Source organism: Gekko japonicus, unplaced genomic scaffold (assembly GCF_001447785.1).
Source record: "Gekko japonicus isolate JY-2015 unplaced genomic scaffold, Gekko_japonicus_V1.1 scaffold173, whole genome shotgun sequence".
In the NCBI taxonomy this organism is placed as follows: Eukaryota; Metazoa; Chordata; class Lepidosauria; order Squamata; family Gekkonidae; genus Gekko; species Gekko japonicus.
Window position 1 is genome coordinate 1572997 of NW_015161407.1, and position 20390 is coordinate 1593386.

Below are 20390 nucleotides of genomic sequence, written 5' to 3' on the forward strand. Positions count from 1 at the left end.
TAAATATTTTCTTTCTAAGTGTACAGTTATCTTTGTTCTTTTTTCATAATTCTCTCCGAGTCATCTGATCTACAGAGAAAAAAAATAGAAATATATGTATATGGGAGCATGTGGATGGTTATACAGATATCAGTTACCAGGACACACAGCGATAATATATCTCTGTAAAAAGAATGCATAATCTATATCTACATGCATAATTGCATCTGAGAAAGTTTAGGAACTCAAGGTCCCAGGTTCAAAGAATACCACTGCCTGTCTAGCTCACCTGTTTCACAGGGATGTTGTAACTGAGAATACAATGCCCAAAAGATACCTTTCATATACACAGAATTTCATAGAACGGTTCATTTTAAAATTCAGAAGGCCAGTACTTATAATGGATGCACATTAGAATTTAGCTCTGGAATACAAGTATATCCAAGAACATCTGCAATGCATATCTTTCTTAGTAATGGGGTGTCTGGATTGGGGGAGGGGGAGGCAGAGCTTCTAGGTCAAACAGTATTTGTTCTCTAGGCAGGCCAGGTGCCCAATATGTATCTTTTAAGAAATTAAATATTTTCTTTCTAAGTGTACAGTTATCTTTGTTCTTTTTTCATAATTCTCTCCGAGTCATCTGATCTACAGAGAAAAAAAATAGAAATATATGTATATGGGAGCATGTGGATGGTTATACAGATATCAGTTACCAGGACACACAGCGATAATATATCTCTGTAAAAAGAATGCATAATCTATATCTACATGCATAATTGCATCTGAGAAAGTTTAGGAACTCAAGGTCCCAGGTTCAAAGAATACCACTGCCTGTCTAGCTCACCTGTTTCACAGGGATGTTGTAACTGAGAATACAATGGCCAAAAGATACTGTCACCTTATAAACCTATTAAAGCCAATAAGCTCAGAAGGGTGTTAATTCTGTTTAGGACTGCATTGTAAATTGACGGTCTTGGTCTCCGACTGATAGTGATAATCCTCCTCACTTGGACTTGGAAGGAAATCCCCCGGAATGGATTTGGGATGGGATGCTAAATGCTTTGTTCCGTTTTGAAAAGGTCCCATCTGGCTCTGTTTCTCGCACTCAGCGGAAACACTTATGCATCCCCCCCCCCCCCCAAATCTGGATCTGCGTCAAGAAGAGCCAAGCAGCGCAGCGCAATTAATGAAGCGCGTCAGTTTCACTCCGAAGAAGGGGGAAAGCGATGGTGGTGGAGGAGGAGAAGGAGGAGGAGGGGCGGTGGTGGGTGGGTGGGTATCTCATTAAAAGGCAGCGGCTGATGTGTGCTAGTGACATCAGCCCCCTCGCTTTATATACTTAGGGAATGGGCCAACGTTCCCTTTACGGTCCAGATCTTCCTAAAGCAACTCCAGGCAGTTGAGGGGGAAAGCAGCAGCCGGCCCTCTGTCTTCTCTTTCTCCTCTCTGTCCCTGTCTGTCTCTCTCTTTCTCTCGCCTCTTCTCCTTTGTTTGTATGGACTTTACTTTCTAGAGGGGAGAGGATGGCAAAGCTGAGGATGCAGCTGGTCTGCGCGCTGCTGCTGGCATTCGCCTCGTGGAGCCTGTGCTCAGGTAAGCTCCGTTTCGCAGTTTCCACCCGATCGGGAGGGTCTTGCTGAGGAGGACTCTGAGCGGTTTGGGCTAAGTTGGAAGCATGGGAGGAGTTTGTGTGGACAGGTGCAAGAGACACGCTGGTCAATTTCAAAGGTTAGGAACTGAAATCAGCGGTTTGTTTTCGGTTTCCTCTGGAAGGAGCTGTTCGCCTCATGCATTTTTTAAAAATTGATTTAATTAGGTGTTTTTAGGAACTGGGTTCCCTTCCCTAGTTTCACGAGAAATACTTTTCCCCTGTGTCTCTGCTGTTTCGCTACCGCGTCTCTAAGCGACTTCTCTGTAGTTCTTTAAAACTGATCAGCGGCACTCAAAACGCCTACTACGCAGCAATCTTGTAACTGTCAAGGAAGATCCTTACAGGACGGGGGGGGGGGGGGAGAGAGAATCACATCTTCAAACCCAGTAAACGATTGCTATGGATTAGCTAGGTCACATCATCCAAACCCATCCACGTGTATACACTGAGTGCTCATTCCCTGTGTATAGAGAAAAGAGAATCCCATAGTATCAAACAACAGAACCAATCTTAGATTAGAATCCAAGTATAGTCAAAGATTTCCCCTGGGTAGTTAAAAGGGGGGGGGGGAGGGGGGAAGAGATTCTAATCAGACTAGAACCCAAATATAGTCAGATTTGGTATCTCACATTTACCCTTTTTGGATCTTTTCCCCATTCCCCCCCTTTTAGCTACCCAGGAGAATACTTTTCCCAAAAGAGCAATCCTAAACAGGGCTACTGTGTATTCTAACAAGGCTTTACTCCAAGAAAAGTATGTCAGGTTGTATTGTCATTTGCCCCATTGATGAAATAGTAGTGATCTGCTTTATAAATGGTTATGGGAATGAGTAATACGGAATGTTCTGTTACCTACTTCTCCTTAAGGATAAGGCATACTGCCAAGATAACAAAAGTGAATATTCTTTCTAAAATTGTGGGCAAGTAATATTTATCATGACAACAACCTGCTTATTTCATGTCATAGAACCATGTCCTTCAATTGCTGCAACCTATCAATGGCAGTTATTTCATGGGAAGTTAAAGGATCAGAGACAAATAATCTAATGGGAAATGAAAAACTATTGGTTAGAATAAAGTGGGTGAAGATTGCCTTACATAAAGAGAAAATTGGGGCATATTTGTAATTTGATAATTCTTCAAAGCAGTCCTCTCCATGCTGTGTCCAACCAACTGTTTTTAAATCCCCAAGGACACAAATTCTCTTAAAGGAGTCACCACATTTTGAATGTTGTTATATAGTGTATAGAGGTCCTATTAGACACATTATACATAGAGTGGAATGGATTTAGTTCCTATCACACTGCCATGTGTTTCAAAACCCATTATCACTATTCATGAAACATTTTATGAAGCAATGTACAGCAAAGGTACACATTTTTCAGATCAAATTAAAAACTTGCAGCACATTTTCATGAGCAACAATATGTAGCATCACAAATTCAAATATTTATGCTGTGATCTGCATTCTTCACTGTAACTTACAATATGGTACACAATTATAGCTACTGAAGCTTCATTTAAAACTGAACACATTAAATTCTATGCTAAACTTTGGCCCACTAGTCTTCCAAAACAAGTGGGTATAAGACTGTATTATTTATTCAAATTATTTTAAATCAAACATCAATAATATATCATGTACTCTTATCTGAAGAAAGATGCCAAACAGAAATTTATATAAAGCATACTGCATGTATCAATAAAACAATTTTGCCTTTAAAAACAGCTGTTACAGGTTGCACTGTTAAAGAAAGTTGTATAAAAAAAGGATATCTGGATCTAATTAAATTGACAGGAATTAGTATTTGTATTCTCACTGGAGAAGATCCTGATGCTGGGAAAGATTGAAGGTCAAAGAAGACTGGGATGGCAAAGGATGAGATGGTTAGACAGTGTCATAGATGCGACAAACATGAAGTTGAGCAAACTTCAGAGGATGGTGGAAGACCAGAAGGCCTGGCGTGATCTGGTCCACAGGGTCGCGAAGAGTCGGACTCGACTTTGTGACTGAACAACAAGTATTTGTATTGGAACAGAATAGATTATTATATAGATGGGGACCATGTTCTAAAAGCAATATAATATTTTAATTTTAAGTATTTCATTTTGAGAACCAAGTAGTTCCTCCTCCCTGATTGCACCCTGGGTACTGATCCAGCTACTGATTCCCATGACAAGATTCAGGACATAGCTAAATCTTTCACTGAAATTATTGGGATAGTAAGAAGAGGCTGACTTGGACCAACTGCCATCAACCTCACTAGGGTTTGAATCATAACTAAATATACTTAGGAGTGGGGGGAAGTCAATCAGACTTGTGTACATGTGTTATCTGTAACCAAGTTGCTTCCGACTTATGGCAACCCTATGAATTAATTACCTCAACAGGCTTGCTCAGGTCTTACGAACTGACGGCCTTGGCTTCCTTGATTAAGTCAACCCATCTCATGTTGGGTCTTTCTCTTTCCCCGCTGCCTTCAACTGTGCCTAGCATTGCTGTCTTTTCCAGTGACTTGTCTTCTCATAATGTGACAGAAGTACGATAGACCCAATTTAGTTGTGTTAGATTCTAGATATTGTTCAGGCTTGATTTTATCTAGAATCCACTGACTTGTCTTTTTTGGTGGTCCACAGTATCTGTAAAACTCTCTTCCAACACCATATTTCAAAGGAATCAACTTTCGTCCTGTCAGCTTTCCTCATGGTCCAACTTTCACACCCATACATAGTAATAGGGCAATACCATAGTATGAATTATCTTGCTCTAGGTCTCCAGCAACAGTTACTTACACTTAAGGATCTTTTCTAGTTCTTTCATGGCTGCCTTTCCAAGTCACAATCTCTTTTTGGTTTCTTGGCTGCAGTTTTACTGTTGATGAAATAGATGGGGACTAGGTTCCAGTATGATTGGAAGTATCATTCCTTTCAATAAATCCTACAAGTGATCCACAGCTGGCTGATTGGGAATAATACCAACACTTTAAAATAGCGTAGACCCCCCTGAGGAAGCACTGAGCAAAACGTGTTGGGGCACATCAAGTGAATAAAATTTATTCCCATGGCACCATGGTTTTGTTTCTTCATTCCTTGGCTTCATTGGTGTAGCCCTTCTTCTTGCTGACTTCAGTGAAATTAATAATGCAAATATAAATGTCCTGATGTATCACTGGCAACGTTTAATCATGTGCATGGTCTGGGCATTTTTCATATATACAAAAGCCATTCCTCATTCTTTTGGGGTTCTTTTTGCATTTGTTCCTTAAGTAATTTATCACCATTGCATTCAATAAAAGTGTTGGTATTGCGTTTAAATACCAGGGAATTGCATCCAAAAGGCTGTTTTCCATATGCTACACATTATTTTGATTAAAGTCCAACTAATAACAATTTTAGGACATACCATGAATAATACTAGAGTGAACTTAACAGCTAAGCAAATATAATCAATGCAGTATTTATGCTTAATGACTGTTTATTGTTTACAATTACTGATCCCCTTGAAACATTTTGGCCTGAATCCAGCAAAAATCAGCTATCGTTTGGCACATTGAATTCAATGGAATGAACTAATTACAACTAACTCTTGTTCATATGACATGGAATCTGATCCTATCTATATATATCAATAATGTCCTATATATATTTATAAGTGATCATGTTCATGTTGTTGAAAACTTAGTCACAATGGTTCTTGCTTAGATTGGGGCCAGTTAAAATAGATTATTGGTCTGGAATATAATAAAATTTGCTTCTGCTATTCAGTACAGGGATATACAGGGATATATTACTTCATACTTATGCTTTTCCTTTTCAGGCTGACCCTCCCTTGGGAAGTAAAACTCAAGACTTGCTAACATGGTGACTACCAAGGGTCACACACTTTTATAGAAAACCATAAGTCCCATAGCAATCATAAATGTCTTTCCATCTTACTCATATTGATTGGTTTAAAAAAAAAAGACACTGGATCTGCATAAATAGATTAAGCATATGCATGGTTAAAAAAAAGAATTCCAAATTTTCACAGAGAAGAAATATCCGCTAACTGGCAGCCATTGAGATCCTTTAAAAATAAATCAAGCTGTTGAATTAAAAAAACACACACACAAAAGCCAGAAGCTACCTTTAGCACTTTATACACTCGTTAAACTCAGTAGGAACTTGAAATAATTACAGCTAAAGCTAATCCCACCCAACAAAACCAGCAGGTTCTCCTTGGTTCCTGCTAGTGATGATCAAGCCCTAAAATGCTGCAGTTGACCAATAATAAGCTACTTTCATTCCTAGATTGCATTTCCCCCAAGAGAGTGTATAAATCAGAGAACATATATTAAAGAACAAAACACTTGCCAAGCATTGATTGTTGCCAGTGCTTAAACCTGAAATCTCTTTAAAGGATATCTTTAAATCCTATGTGTTGAAACCCAAATGCTGGTGATTTACAATGGAATAGTAAACATGTGTTTCTGATTAACTTGCAGATTCAGAAGAGGAAATGAAAGCCATAGAAGCAGATTTATTGACCAATATGTATACATCAAAGGTAATGCCCCCATCACTCCTGAGCCACAGAATGCTTGAATTCTCACTCCATACATGAATGTTTTGGCATACCATTATAAAGCACAAGATAAACCTAAACATTAGTGCATGATATTCCCAATTGTGCAAAATTGTCTTCCAGTTCCAGGACCGTAAAAATCCGGGTGAAGGGATGATTTGAATCACTTTTCCATTCACTGACCAACTATGCTGGAATTATGAAGCTATGTAAACTCATTAGCAGAAAAAATATTTCAAGCCTGAATAGTCTGATAAATGCTAAAGTAATGCCAAATCACATAATAACCCTTTTCTAGATGTATAGCTTACATTCTTAGGTCCACTCAAAAGCAGTTGGCTTTATCTGTATAACAACATATGCTTAATGATAATCAGAAGTTAAAAAAACCCCAAACAATAGTTCCAAGAGTACCAAATCAGTAAATTATGTTGTTGTTTTTTTCATTTTGGGAATAAGATATCTTTTGTATTTTATTTTAGATATATAATCTCAGGAAACATGTCAAAATGTAGAACACATGCTTTGACAGGCATGTAGCCAAAAAGTATGCTTAAGTATCTCATGTATGTGGGAATGAAAACAACCTAATACGCTGCTGTCAAAAGGATTTATCTTGCAGACTCCAGAGTGGCATACTTGATATCCAGATGATTGCCTTTCCCCCCAGAAATAAGGAAAAGATAACTGCATGTTTTGGAGAACCATATTCAATATTATAATTTTTCAAGACAACATCTGAAGTATGACCAGCCCATATGACTTTTCAAAATCAGATGAAAGGTTTATCGAGTCTGCCAGTCTGACTGCCAGTGGCCAGTCAGGGGGCCCTACTAAATCCATTTTAATTTAATTCGCTCTAAAACATCCAGATTATGTAAATTAGCTTATGATACAGTTTTTAAAAAAAGCTTGCAAACCATTTTCAGACTAATTACAAAGATTTTCTCGGTGTCCAGGGTATAATATTTAAGTTTGACAGATTGGCAGCACAATCCATAACTTAAATGTCAAGGCTTGAATTTAAACCAGATTGATTTATGACTTCTCTGGTTTTGTACTCTGCTGAAGACCAAAGAACTGTTTGCAGAAGAAGAAAAATACAGCAATTTGTTTCAGCTTGCCCCTTGAGGGGAAACCCCCCCAAATGTCATTGTAATTTGAAATCCTATTTCTCCTGGTATCTACAGTTGGTGAACTTCTTCAAAATGCTTTGTAATAGAGTAATATTGACTGGTTCCACACAGTGATTGTTCCCCACATGGAAAGCAGGAACCTCATTCAGGGCACTGTTTGTGGTATTCCTGGGGCTGTCCGCTTTAAAGTGTAGAGAGAGAGAAAAAACTTTATTTTTTTCCCCTCCAGGTTAAAAGGGGACCTTCAGGGAGCTGTAGAGGAGTGTATGTCACCACTGTTTCCATCCACTCCCACACTATGTGCAGCTGCTGGCACGGGAGAGGCATCTTTGTGTACTCCTACTTGAATATAGCAGGGTGGATCCTACCCCTGTCCTAACACTCCACTAAGAAAAGGCTGAAGCCTTCCTCCAATTTAAGAAGCACTTAGGCTGGAGGAAGGCTCTTTGGAGGATGGTAATAATAATGATCATGTGGCATTGTGTGTAAAACAGCCAGGAGATCCTAAGATTGTCCGGCAGGCAAGAGTTCTAGCTCTTTTAGCATTATGCAGTGAACTAGACTTTTTTTTAAGGCAAGAGAAATTTCAGAGGTGGTTTGCCATTTTTCCTCTGCATCATGACCCTGGTATTCCTTGGAGGTTACCCTTTAAAATACTAGCCAAGGCCGACCCTGCTTAGCTTCTGCAATCTGATGGGATCAGGCTAGTCTGGGCTATCTAGGTCAGGGCTAGTGTGTGGTAGATCTCCTTCAGACACTGACAAAGCAATGGAATTTTTAGTGGGAGTTGTATTATAAATTCTGTTTTCTTGCATACTTTACTATCTTGCAGAATTCATCAAGGTAAAACCTCAGTACAACTTTGGAACCTATGCTAGAGAAAAAGGATCTTCCAGGGTATTGCTTATTACCATACAAACTTGATACTTTTAACCACCGTACATAATTCACTGCATCACTATATTCTGGAATTTTTTTGTTTGCTGGTTTTCATATATTGTAGACAGTTTTGTATGAGAGAGTTTGGCAAGAATTTATGAGGAAGTAAAAGTCTCAAAGGAAAGGATTGTAAAAGAAAGGGTGCAAGTATGAACATCAAATGGAGTCATTGTGCTACTGCAGGGCTCTGGGCGATCTACAACAGTAAATAAATACATAAAAATTCTACAATTAAAATACAATAGTAAAGTTAAAACTCCACATGATGAACTAAAACCACCCCCCATTCCAGACTGATATAAAAACACACTGAGAATTTCTTTCTTTCCTAGATTTTATCAGACCCCCCTCCACACAACATATTTCCAGGATTTTGTTTGCAGCAATGAGGACTGGGAACACGACTAAATAAAACAACAGATTGTCGTCATTCTGCACAGTCTTTTGCATATTGTGCTCTTCAGTGTAATCACCAACATGCGGATTGTCAGAGGGTGTGATCACAGGAGCAATTTGACCTGACATAGCTACCCCTCCAGATTAAATGGGCACAGTCACACAGCCGAATCTGTCAGGCATTCTCCAGGCATATTCACCCCATCGTAGGATGACTTGGAGCTGAGTGAAAAAAAGCACCACATCACAAGTGGTGTTTTCGATTCCCTGTGCATTCATTGTGTGTGGCTGGATGTCTGAAGGCGGGGGAGCACACACAAAATGGATTGGCGGTCTGAACCTGCAGATCCAATCCTACTGCTGGGGTGTGGGTTTTTTTTTTAGAGTTTTTGCCTATATGTGCATGAGCGCATGTGTTCATATGCCCATGAATAAGCACATATTTGCGTGCATGAGCACATATGCACCAACATGCATTTTAAAAAAGGACCTGGCAGAGCGCTCCATGGCTGAGGCACTGCAGTAATGTGGATGCTTGACCAGGGGATGGCCGCATGGGTAACCCACGGCAAGGTGTGCTGTCTGGATGATATGCCCCACAACATTTTAAACTAGTACAATTAGAGGTGGTGCCATATTGCGCCAAGCCTCCAGTGCAATTGCACCCAGAGAGTACTTTATACCCTGTACTTTCATAGTAAGAAAGGGTCCTTTCCTTTCCTTGTGAGAAATTGATGTGTTATAAAGCCTAATCAGTGTAATAGCATTGCTTTCATATATTATTTCCAAGTTCAGTCTTAATTTTATAAGTATTTTGAAAATCATAAGGTTTTGTCTGTATCTTGATTCACTTCTCTGGTTGACACATCTCTATTTTTTGAGATTCCAGCCAGGAACCACTTTGTTCTGTATGTATATAGGTATAGTATACATATAGTATATTTACAGCTTCCTTTGTTCTAACAAGAGGAATTAAAACTTTTGCCAGCACTTCCAGCCATCAGTTGAACAACTTCTTTTAAAAAATCTAAAGATGAAGAAATGTTGGTAAAACATTTAATTACTTTTGTGTAATAGCTGTCCTTTCACACGAGGCATTCATCACTTTCTTGGCATTAACCTAGCCCAAAGGGGAAGTGATTTTGTTAGAGCAGATTATTTCAAGGAAGCTGTCTTCAGTGTAATTTTAGACAGATAAAATCTGCATTTGGACAATTAAACTGGACTGAAATTTTCATATTTGTATTAGACTCAGCCTTGTTAGAGAAGATGATCAAATCTCAATTGAAAGGGAAACTGCTTCCATCTCTGACCAGATGGAACTTCAAGATCGAGCATTTGTAGCTTGATACTTGTAGCCAATGTACATATCCTGCCAAGAAAATAAAAACATTTACCAAAAAACAAAACAATATATTGATGCCCGGGGATTTAACTGGCTCTAGGCAATGTCATGGCTTTATAATAAAGATGGGAATTATTGCCTATATGGAAGCAGAATGAAAGAAGCTTTATTACCCAGAGTGTAGATGTTCATTTCCCCCACAGTCATCTCTCATTAGATTTTTGAAGCACAGGTAAAAAAACCAGTAAAACATAACAATAGAAATATCATGTGTGTCATGAGCAATGATACCTCTTTCACACACACCCTTCAGCTCTTTGATTAAACTGTAGATATCTCACAAATAAAACATACCTGAGGATGGCATATCTCTCATACTGGTATGTATATCCTTTTGGATGAATTCTCCTGCCTGTATTCACAAGCCTTCGTGAGCTTATGAATCCAACAGCAGAAAGGGCCAAACTCTATCATGTAGACAATAGTAGAAAATGAAATAAGAGAAGACAATACAAATTCATTCTGCTTTGGTTTTCAGCATCAAGCCTAAAGTAAAATGGCTGGTGTCATTGCTACAGCCAAACTATTTCCAGAATGTTTTTTTTTTTTAATTGTGACTCTTTATATATTTTCCAATTCAACTGGAAAGAAAGAAAGAAAGAAAAGCACAAGGTGGTGTTTTTCTAACCTTCTCCTCTCAAGTGGTTTCAAAATTCACCCAAACTATGTAAACTGACATTCTGAAATCAGACTTTTATATTGACTTCTAATGAAGATAACAGTGGCAATACCTGTTCTGAGCATTAATTAACACATTCTACAAACCCTAAGATTCAACAGAAGTGAAAACAGAAACAGAAAACGAGGGTCTTGATATAAATTGCTCACAATGCAAAGTTCAGTCAAGTATCGGGTTTCACAAGGCTCTTCAACAGATTTGAGCCTTCATATCTCTCATCCTGGATGATCTAAGATTATTTCATTACTTTGAAATTGCCTTTTGAATATCTGTCCTGACCTGCATGGCCCAGACTAGCCAGATTTCATCAGATCCCGTAAACTAACAGGGTTGGCCCCAGGGCCGGATTTAGACTTGCTGAGGCCCTAAGCTATACAAAACCCAGAGGCCCCCTACTGTTTTAAATTACATCAGCTGGTCTCAGAAAAATTTAAAATATATATGCCTTTTTAATATTTGAAATCATTTTTTATATTGTTTTTTTATTCGAGGCCCCAGCAGATTGCGAGGCCCTAAGCTGTAGCTTATTTAGCTTATGCATAAATCCGGCACTGGTTGGCCCTGTTTAGTACTTGGATGGGAGACCACCAGGGAAATACAGAGCTGCTACACAGAGGCAGGCAATGGGAAACCACCTCTGAACATTTCTTGTCTTGAAAACCATACAGGATCACCACAAGTTACCGTAAATTGATAATTCAACTGACATTAAAAATTGTGACATAAGAAACTTGGTGATAGGCTGGCTTGGATGCCATTAGAGAATCTTCATGCTTTGTAAATAGGGGTAAACCTGCTAAGAAACTTGAGTTACAATAGTTTTGTTATTTAAAGTAGAAGCAATTTATGTGAAGTGCTTCTATGATGAGAGGAAGGCATTCTTTATTGCGTCAACTGTCAAAACGAAGACTCACTCTCACTTTGCATGGGAGACTCTAAGTTTCACGGTTCTGAACACTGAGCTTCAGTGTTTCTGTTCTGGTCAGTGTCACCTCTACTGAACATTTCTAAAGAAGGTCATTGACACTTCAGAGACCAGGTTATTGGCATCAAAGGGAAACACTTTACTGACTATATATGGGGGCCTTTGAAAGCCAATTCACATTTTGCAAAGCAGTTTGCCATGAATTTTGTTAAGCCATTTGGTTTTATGTAGTGCATTTTGATCTTGGCCTTCAATGAGTTTTGCAGACTCCTAGCTTCTTATATACAGAAGAACTCTTTATAAATTGCCAGCCCCTTTAACTATTAAAATAAATGCTGCCACCTCTCTGCCAGTAAATAACAGACTTTGCAAAAGAAAGCTAGCTCACATTTTGAAAACAAAGGCTTAGGTCAGGGCAATATAATGCATGTAGAACAACATGTTTGTACTAACAGCATAATTAAGTTTTATGATTCAGGTATCTTACAATTTGGGGTAGGGTGGAATATATGGAGAATGACATGTGTGCATTCCCCACTCATACTGCAGTCCGCCAAACCTCCTGAAATTCTATTTCTGGAGGTCAACTGACCCTCAAGGACAGCATGGGGGACAAAGTGGGAGTCCAAAGTGAGAGGAGAAAACCAACTGAAAGAGCTGCCACCATCTTCCACTTAGGGAAGTGCTGTTTTGCCAGCATAAGCGACAACCTTGGATCCTATCCAGGTTGTATGAAAATCCCATAGTGGATAGCAAATTCATTTTTTCCCCTTCAGTTTGGGGCTCTCATTGTTTCGTTTTCACCATAGATATAGTGAGTGGTAAGGGCACAGAGGCATCACTAGACACATTGAAAGATACAAAAATGTGGGATGTAGCAAGTACAACATCATATGTGTGAGTAGTTTGTAGAAAATACAGAATGCTCAAGTGCTTCCTGCATTTCTAGGGACACCAGTGGTTCTCTCAAGAGAACAAGTCATTTTTCTTGTGGAGAACATGTTGCTCCAACAAGTGCAATTTCATCTCTGTGGGCTTTGCAAACTTAGGCAGTTATACAGTTCTCATTGTGGGGTGATTTCTCACGAGAGCTGCCTCGCAGCACAGCGCTGTTTGCCTCGACACAAACGTGTCAATTTCACACCCGAAGCTCCGGGGCTGCATTTTGACTCGGGGCTTCGCCCGATTTCCTCCGCAGTTTCGTGATCCTGGTTTTTGAGGATCATGAAACTGCGGAGGAAATCGGGGGAAGCCCCGAGTCAAATGCAGCTTCGGGTGTGAAATTGACACGTTTGTGTCGAGGCAAACGGCGCTGTGCTGCGAGGCAGTTCTCGTGAGAAATCACCCTATGTATTTGCATAGTACTAATCCAGGAGTTTGCTTTCAACAGGAAAAAGATCTAGTAGCTGACAGATACATTCTCACATGTATCTGTGAGGACACTTGAAAAGAGTTGGATCTAATCATGGATCTTCCAGCATCTCATCTGTTCTGCCCCTTTGTTAAAATGTGTTTTAATAGATATATAGCTCAGTTATGATGGTAAGGACCAGCACCTTATGTTTACTTCATGCAACACAAAAGTATAGTGCAATAGCTCATTGCTGGTGGTTCCCCAATCCCACTCATTTCACACAAAAATGAGTTGAGAATTTTCAAACATTTGACATATTGGATTGAACCTAAGGGCTGTGTGTGATGCTTTTGCATCATATAATTACAGCATGATTATTCCAACCAGGGCAGGGTTCTTTGCTCTGGATTTCAATGCTACTGTGTACAGACTGTGCACTTAATTAATGCATTCATTGAAATAAGTAGCATTTGTTACATTCTTGATTTAAACCAAGAGCGTTTAGTCATTAAATGGTGCAAGCTGCCACAGTACATTTTTAAAGGAATGCTTTGGGTCTCTTTTATTGTGTCTCACCTTTTCCAAACCCCAAACCTGAATTTCATCCATTATCAGATATAATGAGGATTTTGGAGCTCCATAATTGGGTCCTACAACAATTATTTTAGTCACATAGAACACGAGACTATTTGTGATAGGGACTGAGGTCACGGAAAAGGGGAAGAGAAATCTTAACACTCCCTTTAGTTTGTTTTTGATTTAGTAGTATGGGGAAAATGGTCAAAGCAGTTTAGGGACAACATTTTTTTTAAATCTTGGAAACTGTGCAATGGACAAAATTAAATTCTCAATCCATGTTCCATAAACCCTATTCATATTTCCTTCCTGGTTTTGGTTTTTTTAAAAAAATCGGAAGAGGCAACATTGTGTGTACTCTGATAATCCTATCAAAAGTGGATTATGTTTTAATCTGGATAAACATAAAAAATGCTCTCTTAAATTATCCTATACTGTTTCACATGTTGAGTTTGCAGAAAAATTCTAAGATACCTCCAGCTTCTCTAATACTGCTTTGGCTTTTATTATCTGATACAAATATCTGTACATTTGCCCTAAGGGCAAAGAGCAGCTTCATGGAGCCATTTCAGGTCAGAAAATATCATAATTCCCCTTCCCTCATATTGTGGTCTTGATCTGAATTGGATCTGCACCTGCCTTCTACGTAAATAAAACAGTGTTCCATTCACAGAACTACTAATATGATCTAGCTGCTCCCCCCCCCCCCCATGGGAAAATGGGGAAAGAAACAATAGAAAAGTTTTCAATCCGACATTAAGTAAAGGTAATGTTATCTTCCTTTGAGTAAGGTCATGTTATTTTCCTTTGACTAAATAGAACCTCTGGCATTTATCCTACTAGTTAACCAGCAAAGTTTGATGCCTTCCTTCAGCCTAGGGAGCCTCCTCCAATGCAAATGTTTCTTTATCTAATGGGAGAACTACTTAGGCTGGAGGATACATGCCTCCAGAAGTAGGAATGTCCTAAGTTCCAGTGCAGATGGAAAACAACATGTGAAAGATCTGGCAACTCTACCCTGTAGTGTGATCTAGCATGCCTGCTCTTACATCAGTAATCAAGAAAGAAGCAGACAGATTTTGGGGGGAATGCACTACATTCAAAGCCTCTCCCCAGTGAATCACCAGCATGGCTTTCTACTGACAATAACATGTCTTGGCTCTTTACTTGTCCTTGATTGGGCAAAGGCTTGGAACGTACAGTTACCCATTCTGCAGACATGAATGCACCTGCTGAATCATTACCACACCACCCTGGATGACAATGCATACATTTTTCCAGCATAGTATCATGATAAAACTCATATGCTGTTGCCGTTTCATTTGACTAATATTCATGAAACAAAGTTTAAGCTTGAAATTGCAGTAGACGTCTTATTCAGATTCTCTGTCCAAGTTGTGACAATTTTCAATAATTAAGAGAGACACTTCAAAACAAGGTTAATTTGACATTAAACCTGTCCTAGCCTTGCAAGATAATTTGACAGTTTAATTATATCACTGAATGCAATAACAAATATGTCTAAATGCAACACAAAATGGCAGCAAAGAAAGAATGCACTAAGGAAACATGAGAGTTCAATCTCCATAAAAGCTATGTTCAAGAATATTATTCAGAAGACGTTCTTTTACATAACTTTGCTTTGTGCAGATTTAAGTGTCCAAGTACGTCACAGGGCTGGCCTGCTGGCCTTTCAGCTCAAAATGAATGAAATAGAAAGAACTGGAATCTACAGAATGGCACATGGAGCGACTAAAGCAGAGTTTATATTGATGATTGTTGGATTGGAAATATGTATACTTATGAAGTCCCTGTCTACAGATAAATGATAGAAGATCTCAGAGTGCTTGTGCCCCTTTAATTTCTTTGTACAAAGTTGGGTTTGTGGGAAGGAGGAACAACTGGCTAGTTTCTTCTTTCTCTCTCTTTTTGTTTCTCTTGTGGCAAAACTTTTCTATCCATTGGGAGGAATAGAGAAGATTAGCCACCAGCCAATGCTTCAATTTTTTTTTAATGTCTTGACTGTGGAGAGGAAGCCTCCAGGGTTCGGAGCAGTCAGAGTTGGACCACTTTGTATGTGCATCACCAGTCTCTCGAGAGAATGGTTTTATTATCTGAGATAGGGAATAAGTTTCCAAGGTTAAAAGTATCAAAGAATTACTTAGCCGATGACTCACTGTTATTGACCACCCCCACTGTTATTTGCAGGGTTAACATTTTTAGGAGCATTAGTGAAGCATCACAATATTTATAGGTGCTCTCCATGTAGCAGTCCCTGGACTCCAAGAATCCCTGCAACCTCTCCTTCTGTGAAGGACTGCTCACTCCACCCCTTGTTTGTTAGCAGCCGTCACCTCCTTTTTGTTTTGACAATATGCCTGTCATTCATTCCATAATGACTGATGATGGCCATATGACATACTGTGGATTTTGAATCTTTCAGATAAACAAGGCAAAGCTTCCTCCATGGAAAATGTCCCTTATAAACATTTGTGACCTTTTAAGCAACATAAACAACCAAGAACAGGAAACAGGTGAGGCCACAGAAGAGGACCTCCTTTCCAGAAGACAATTCCCTGATACTCTTGATGGCTTCAGTTTGGAAGCAATGTTGACACTATATCAGCTTCAGAAAGTCTGCCAAAGCAGAACCTTTCAGCACTGGGAGGTAAAACCTAGCTATGATACTTGAACATTCTAGTTTGTTTTGTATGTCATGTTACTATGGAAGAACAGTTTGAGCTGTTTACATAGAATATGATAGAAAACTAATTTCCAGCCATTTCATTTAGATTATACATAAGATTGTAATGCAAAATATATTCCATAGTTTTATCAGAAATTCTAACCTTTTTAAGTTCAGAGGAATTTTGTGATTTTAAATATAAATTATGAGAGGTACTTTATGGAACTTAATTGGAAACTAAATCTTATGAAATTATTTTTTATTGCTGGGTCTCTGTTTAATAGTCTGAGAAATAATGCTGCACAAGACACTAAAAATTGACAAATGCTTTCTCCTGAGTAACTAGAAATAATTCCTAAATTTGCTGTCCTAAGAGCAGGAAGAGGTGGCTGAGAGGGGAAAGGGGGACACAGAAGTACAACGAGAACTAAGTGGAATGAAATAGGCCAGTTTTATCGATTACAGGAGATGGAGAATTGGCATGATGTAGGACATGGATCCAGGCATTAATTGACCCACTTGTTGGCTGATAGAACCCTTCCCCAACCAGGGTGCTGGGGGGGTCAACTTGGAGTGGGTTGCCAGTGGCCCCACATGGGTGCAAGCCTCTGTGTGTTTCCCTTGCCACCTGGGCATGCCACTGCAAGGCTCAATCCCCAAGACCCTTTAAGGGGATCTCCACCTGGAAAGGAGGACAAGCAGGCACAGCCTCCTCCCAAATGGATCTGGCCTAATGCCGGAAACCGCCATAAAGCTGTGACAACGAACAGAGCAAAAGTAATGAGCATACTGAAAGCATGCACTTGAGGGAGGGAAGGGTGTTGGAAGTCAACTGAGCAACTGGGCAGTGAGGCCTTTAAAAGGGGAGGAGCAGACCAGAATGAAGCCTGCACTTCTCAGGTCCACTCCTAATACAGCCCCCCAAGGAGCACTCTAGGTGACTAGCAATTGGCTGGCATGCCCCGAAGGCCTCCCAAATGTTGCAGCAGGGCTCCAGCTCACTGCCGTAGCTGAAGACAGAACAGCCTTTCCTCATCTCACCACCCTGCCCTGCAGCTGCAAAACAGCCATTGGTAAATGTGTGGCCGTAATATCTATGTCAGGTACAAAAATGTCTGGGGCAAAGGGTGTGACATCTGGGCCTCTGTTCAACAGAATGAGAAATAATGCTGTACAAGACACTGAACAAGTGCCAAATGCTTTCTCCTGAGTAACTAGAGACAATCCCTAAATATGTCAAGTACAAAGACATCTGAGGGAAAGGGTGTGACATCTGGACAAGACTATTTTACATAATAAATAAATGGGTCAGACAGCACACTAAGTATGACATCCCAAAACTTTATTTAAGGGTAAAAAATTAGTTATGGGAGCAGACCTGATTTGGAGTGGGGTGTAGTACTGGATGGTGGAGGATAGGGATGGGCACAAACCGGGGAAATGTAGTTTTGTTCTTAATTCATGGTTCATGGTTGAACCACGAACTGAACCAAAAACTGAACTGGGAGGCTCTTTCAGAAACTGAACTGGTTTCTGGTCCTGCAAACCTCATTGAAAGGGACCACAGTCCCTTTAGATGAGGTTTGCAGAAAGCCTGAAAGACAGCTAAGTGCTCAGTTGTTTCAGGCTGTCTTGTCTTTTAAAGTTTAAACAGCGTGAAAAATAGCTGCACATCAGGGAGGTATTCCACACTGTGAAGCTCTTTTGGGCTCACTTCTGCAGTCCCTTTGAAGTTTAAATGGACAGCAGAAGACTGCTCGAAACATCTGATCGGCAGGGAGAGCCTCCCCACTGCTCAGCTGTTTGTGTGGCTTTTGCAGGGAACAGAAAGCAGGGGTTTAAAGAGACTCAGAGTCCCTTGAATCCCCTGCTTTCTGCACCATCCATGAACCACCACAAACTGTACAAGGTGTTCTAAAAGTTTGTGGAAGTTCATGAAACACAAACAGGGCAAAATTAATCACAAATTTTGCTTTGTGGATTGGTTCATGCCCATCCCTAGTACAGGAAGAGAACTCTTTCTCCTAAGCCACTTCAATACTAGATACTGGGTTCTCTGGAGCTGCTATTGAATGCAGTAAGGGGGAAAAGGCCTTGTTACTTTTGTTTGGTAGCTACAGTCTCCTCTACCTTGTCCTTCACCAACTGACAAAAATTAACACTGTAGAAAAGTAGTTTAGATGGGAATATTCCCATCTGAGCCCTCCAGAGGCAGAGTGCTTCATTAGTGAGAATGGGAGGGGAAAGATTGATGGCTTGACCCAGTGTTCAGTTTGTTGATATGCTCAGTTGTAAAAAAAACAAAACAGGGAATGAAAGCAGTAGGCTTGAAAAACCTGTAATACTTTTGGTATAGTTGTATCTGTTTTCTTCTCTGCTTTCATGGCAGCCATCAAGATGAAATATATAAATCACTAAATCATATTTACCAATATGAATGGTAAATATTGGCCCCGGTCACATGGAGAATTAGGTACATGGAGGGGATGGATTAAGGCCAGATCAAACCGGCATGATCAGACCCCAACATCTGGCAAGTGTCACACACCCGCCCCTAACCCGTCGCATCCGGCGGAAAATGTGGATCAAAAAGGTACTAGGGAAAATGGAGTACCTACTGGAAGATCTGCAGCAACAGTGGGCATGGGATCGCGGATGCGCCAGCAGCCCGTAGCATCCTGCAGCCGTCCGTAACCCGCACATGCACACTAATGCAGGACCGCCGTGTTGCCTCGCTGGGACTACACCGTTGCCTCCCCAGTGTGATCGGGTGCCGATGGAGGGAGAACGGAGCCATGGGGGGAGCATAAGATCGTGCTCCCGTGCTTCTTTTAGCTCCGCATCTAATATGCCTCCCTTCCCCGACGGATTTTCCCGCTCATGTGACTGGGGCCGTCATTACTCAAAATATATAATCTAAACCTATGTCCGTATAAACAATCTATTCAAATTATCATGACCTTTATAACTTACTGATCCTGAACAAATAGAATGGACCTTCTGAACAAACTGGAATCCTGACAGTCAACTATTTGGAAGTGGGTAGAGAAGAGGTAGTGATTTGTCCATTATAGAACACAGTGGTGAGACTTTAAAAGATGCAACCCCAGCTTCTGGATCAGGCTGCAGAGTTACTCAAAGTATCTGTTTCCACCAATTATTCCATATCCAGGCATGTGGCAATGTGTTTCTGCTTAAGTTCTACTTGGAACATGAGCAACTGGGCCATTGTAATACATATTTTAATAGTTCATTTGTATTCCATAGTGCCAAATATTTGAATGTTTTGAAGGGGTTAGGATGTGCTGTTCCTAACACACTGCTACTCCACTGGAAAACAAAACTCCCATATTTTCTTCTTCCTATCAACAGTTACTTCAGCAAGATATTTATGATCCAGAGAATTCAAGCCAAGATAAAGACCTGATGAAGAGAAAAACTCCTTACATTCTGAAACGGCAATTACATGTGAACAAAGCCAGACGACCATACATACTGAAGAGAAATTCATATTACTGACTCAGCAATTAAAGTAGTGCTTATTTAGTTTATAAGTAACTGTGTTTGATGGTTACCTTATTTCACCCTTAAATCTTGTGTGAGAAATATATTATGGAAAGTGATCAAGATGATAGCATAATTATGTCTTTTTTGCCACTGTTGTTTCTGGAGTGTGATTTTTCCTACTTAAAATTAATTGGACTAATATATTTACAAATAAATCTAGTTTCTAAGCATGATGTATTGTATACCACTGGGAATTTTAAACAAATGGAAAATTGTAATATAGTGTCTACTCTGCATCACCTCTTTTGTCACATTGAACAACAACAAGTTTTCGGAAAGCCATCACAAGGGTATTTCATAATTTGAGATGTGATGTTATTCGAATATAATAAGCAACTAAATCAGAATTTAAAGCCTGTTTTACATTCATAATTTCCTACAATTAGTATAGAATGCTTATTAATAAACTCATATTACCATAATAAGTCATATGTACATGCTAGATTAGACTGACTCATTATTTTTATTATTAATAATAAATTATACTCCACTTCCACCCACAGAAAAGTTCAAAGTGGCATACAATACAATGAT

At 39.7% G+C, this 20390-nt stretch overlaps 1 protein-coding gene across 1 annotated transcript; it reads left to right on the forward strand.

Annotated features, from left to right (window-relative positions):
• Positions 1-1355: 1355 nt before the first annotated feature.
• NTS (neurotensin) lies at positions 1356-19869 on the forward strand. Its single transcript, XM_015426421.1, has 4 exons — positions 1356-1572; positions 6114-6175; positions 16047-16271; positions 19662-19869. The coding sequence occupies exons 1-4, from the start codon at positions 1503-1505 to the stop codon at positions 19806-19808; spliced, it is 504 nt and encodes a 167-aa protein (XP_015281907.1). The 5' UTR covers positions 1356-1502; the 3' UTR covers positions 19809-19869.
• Positions 19870-20390: the final 521 nt, after the last annotated feature.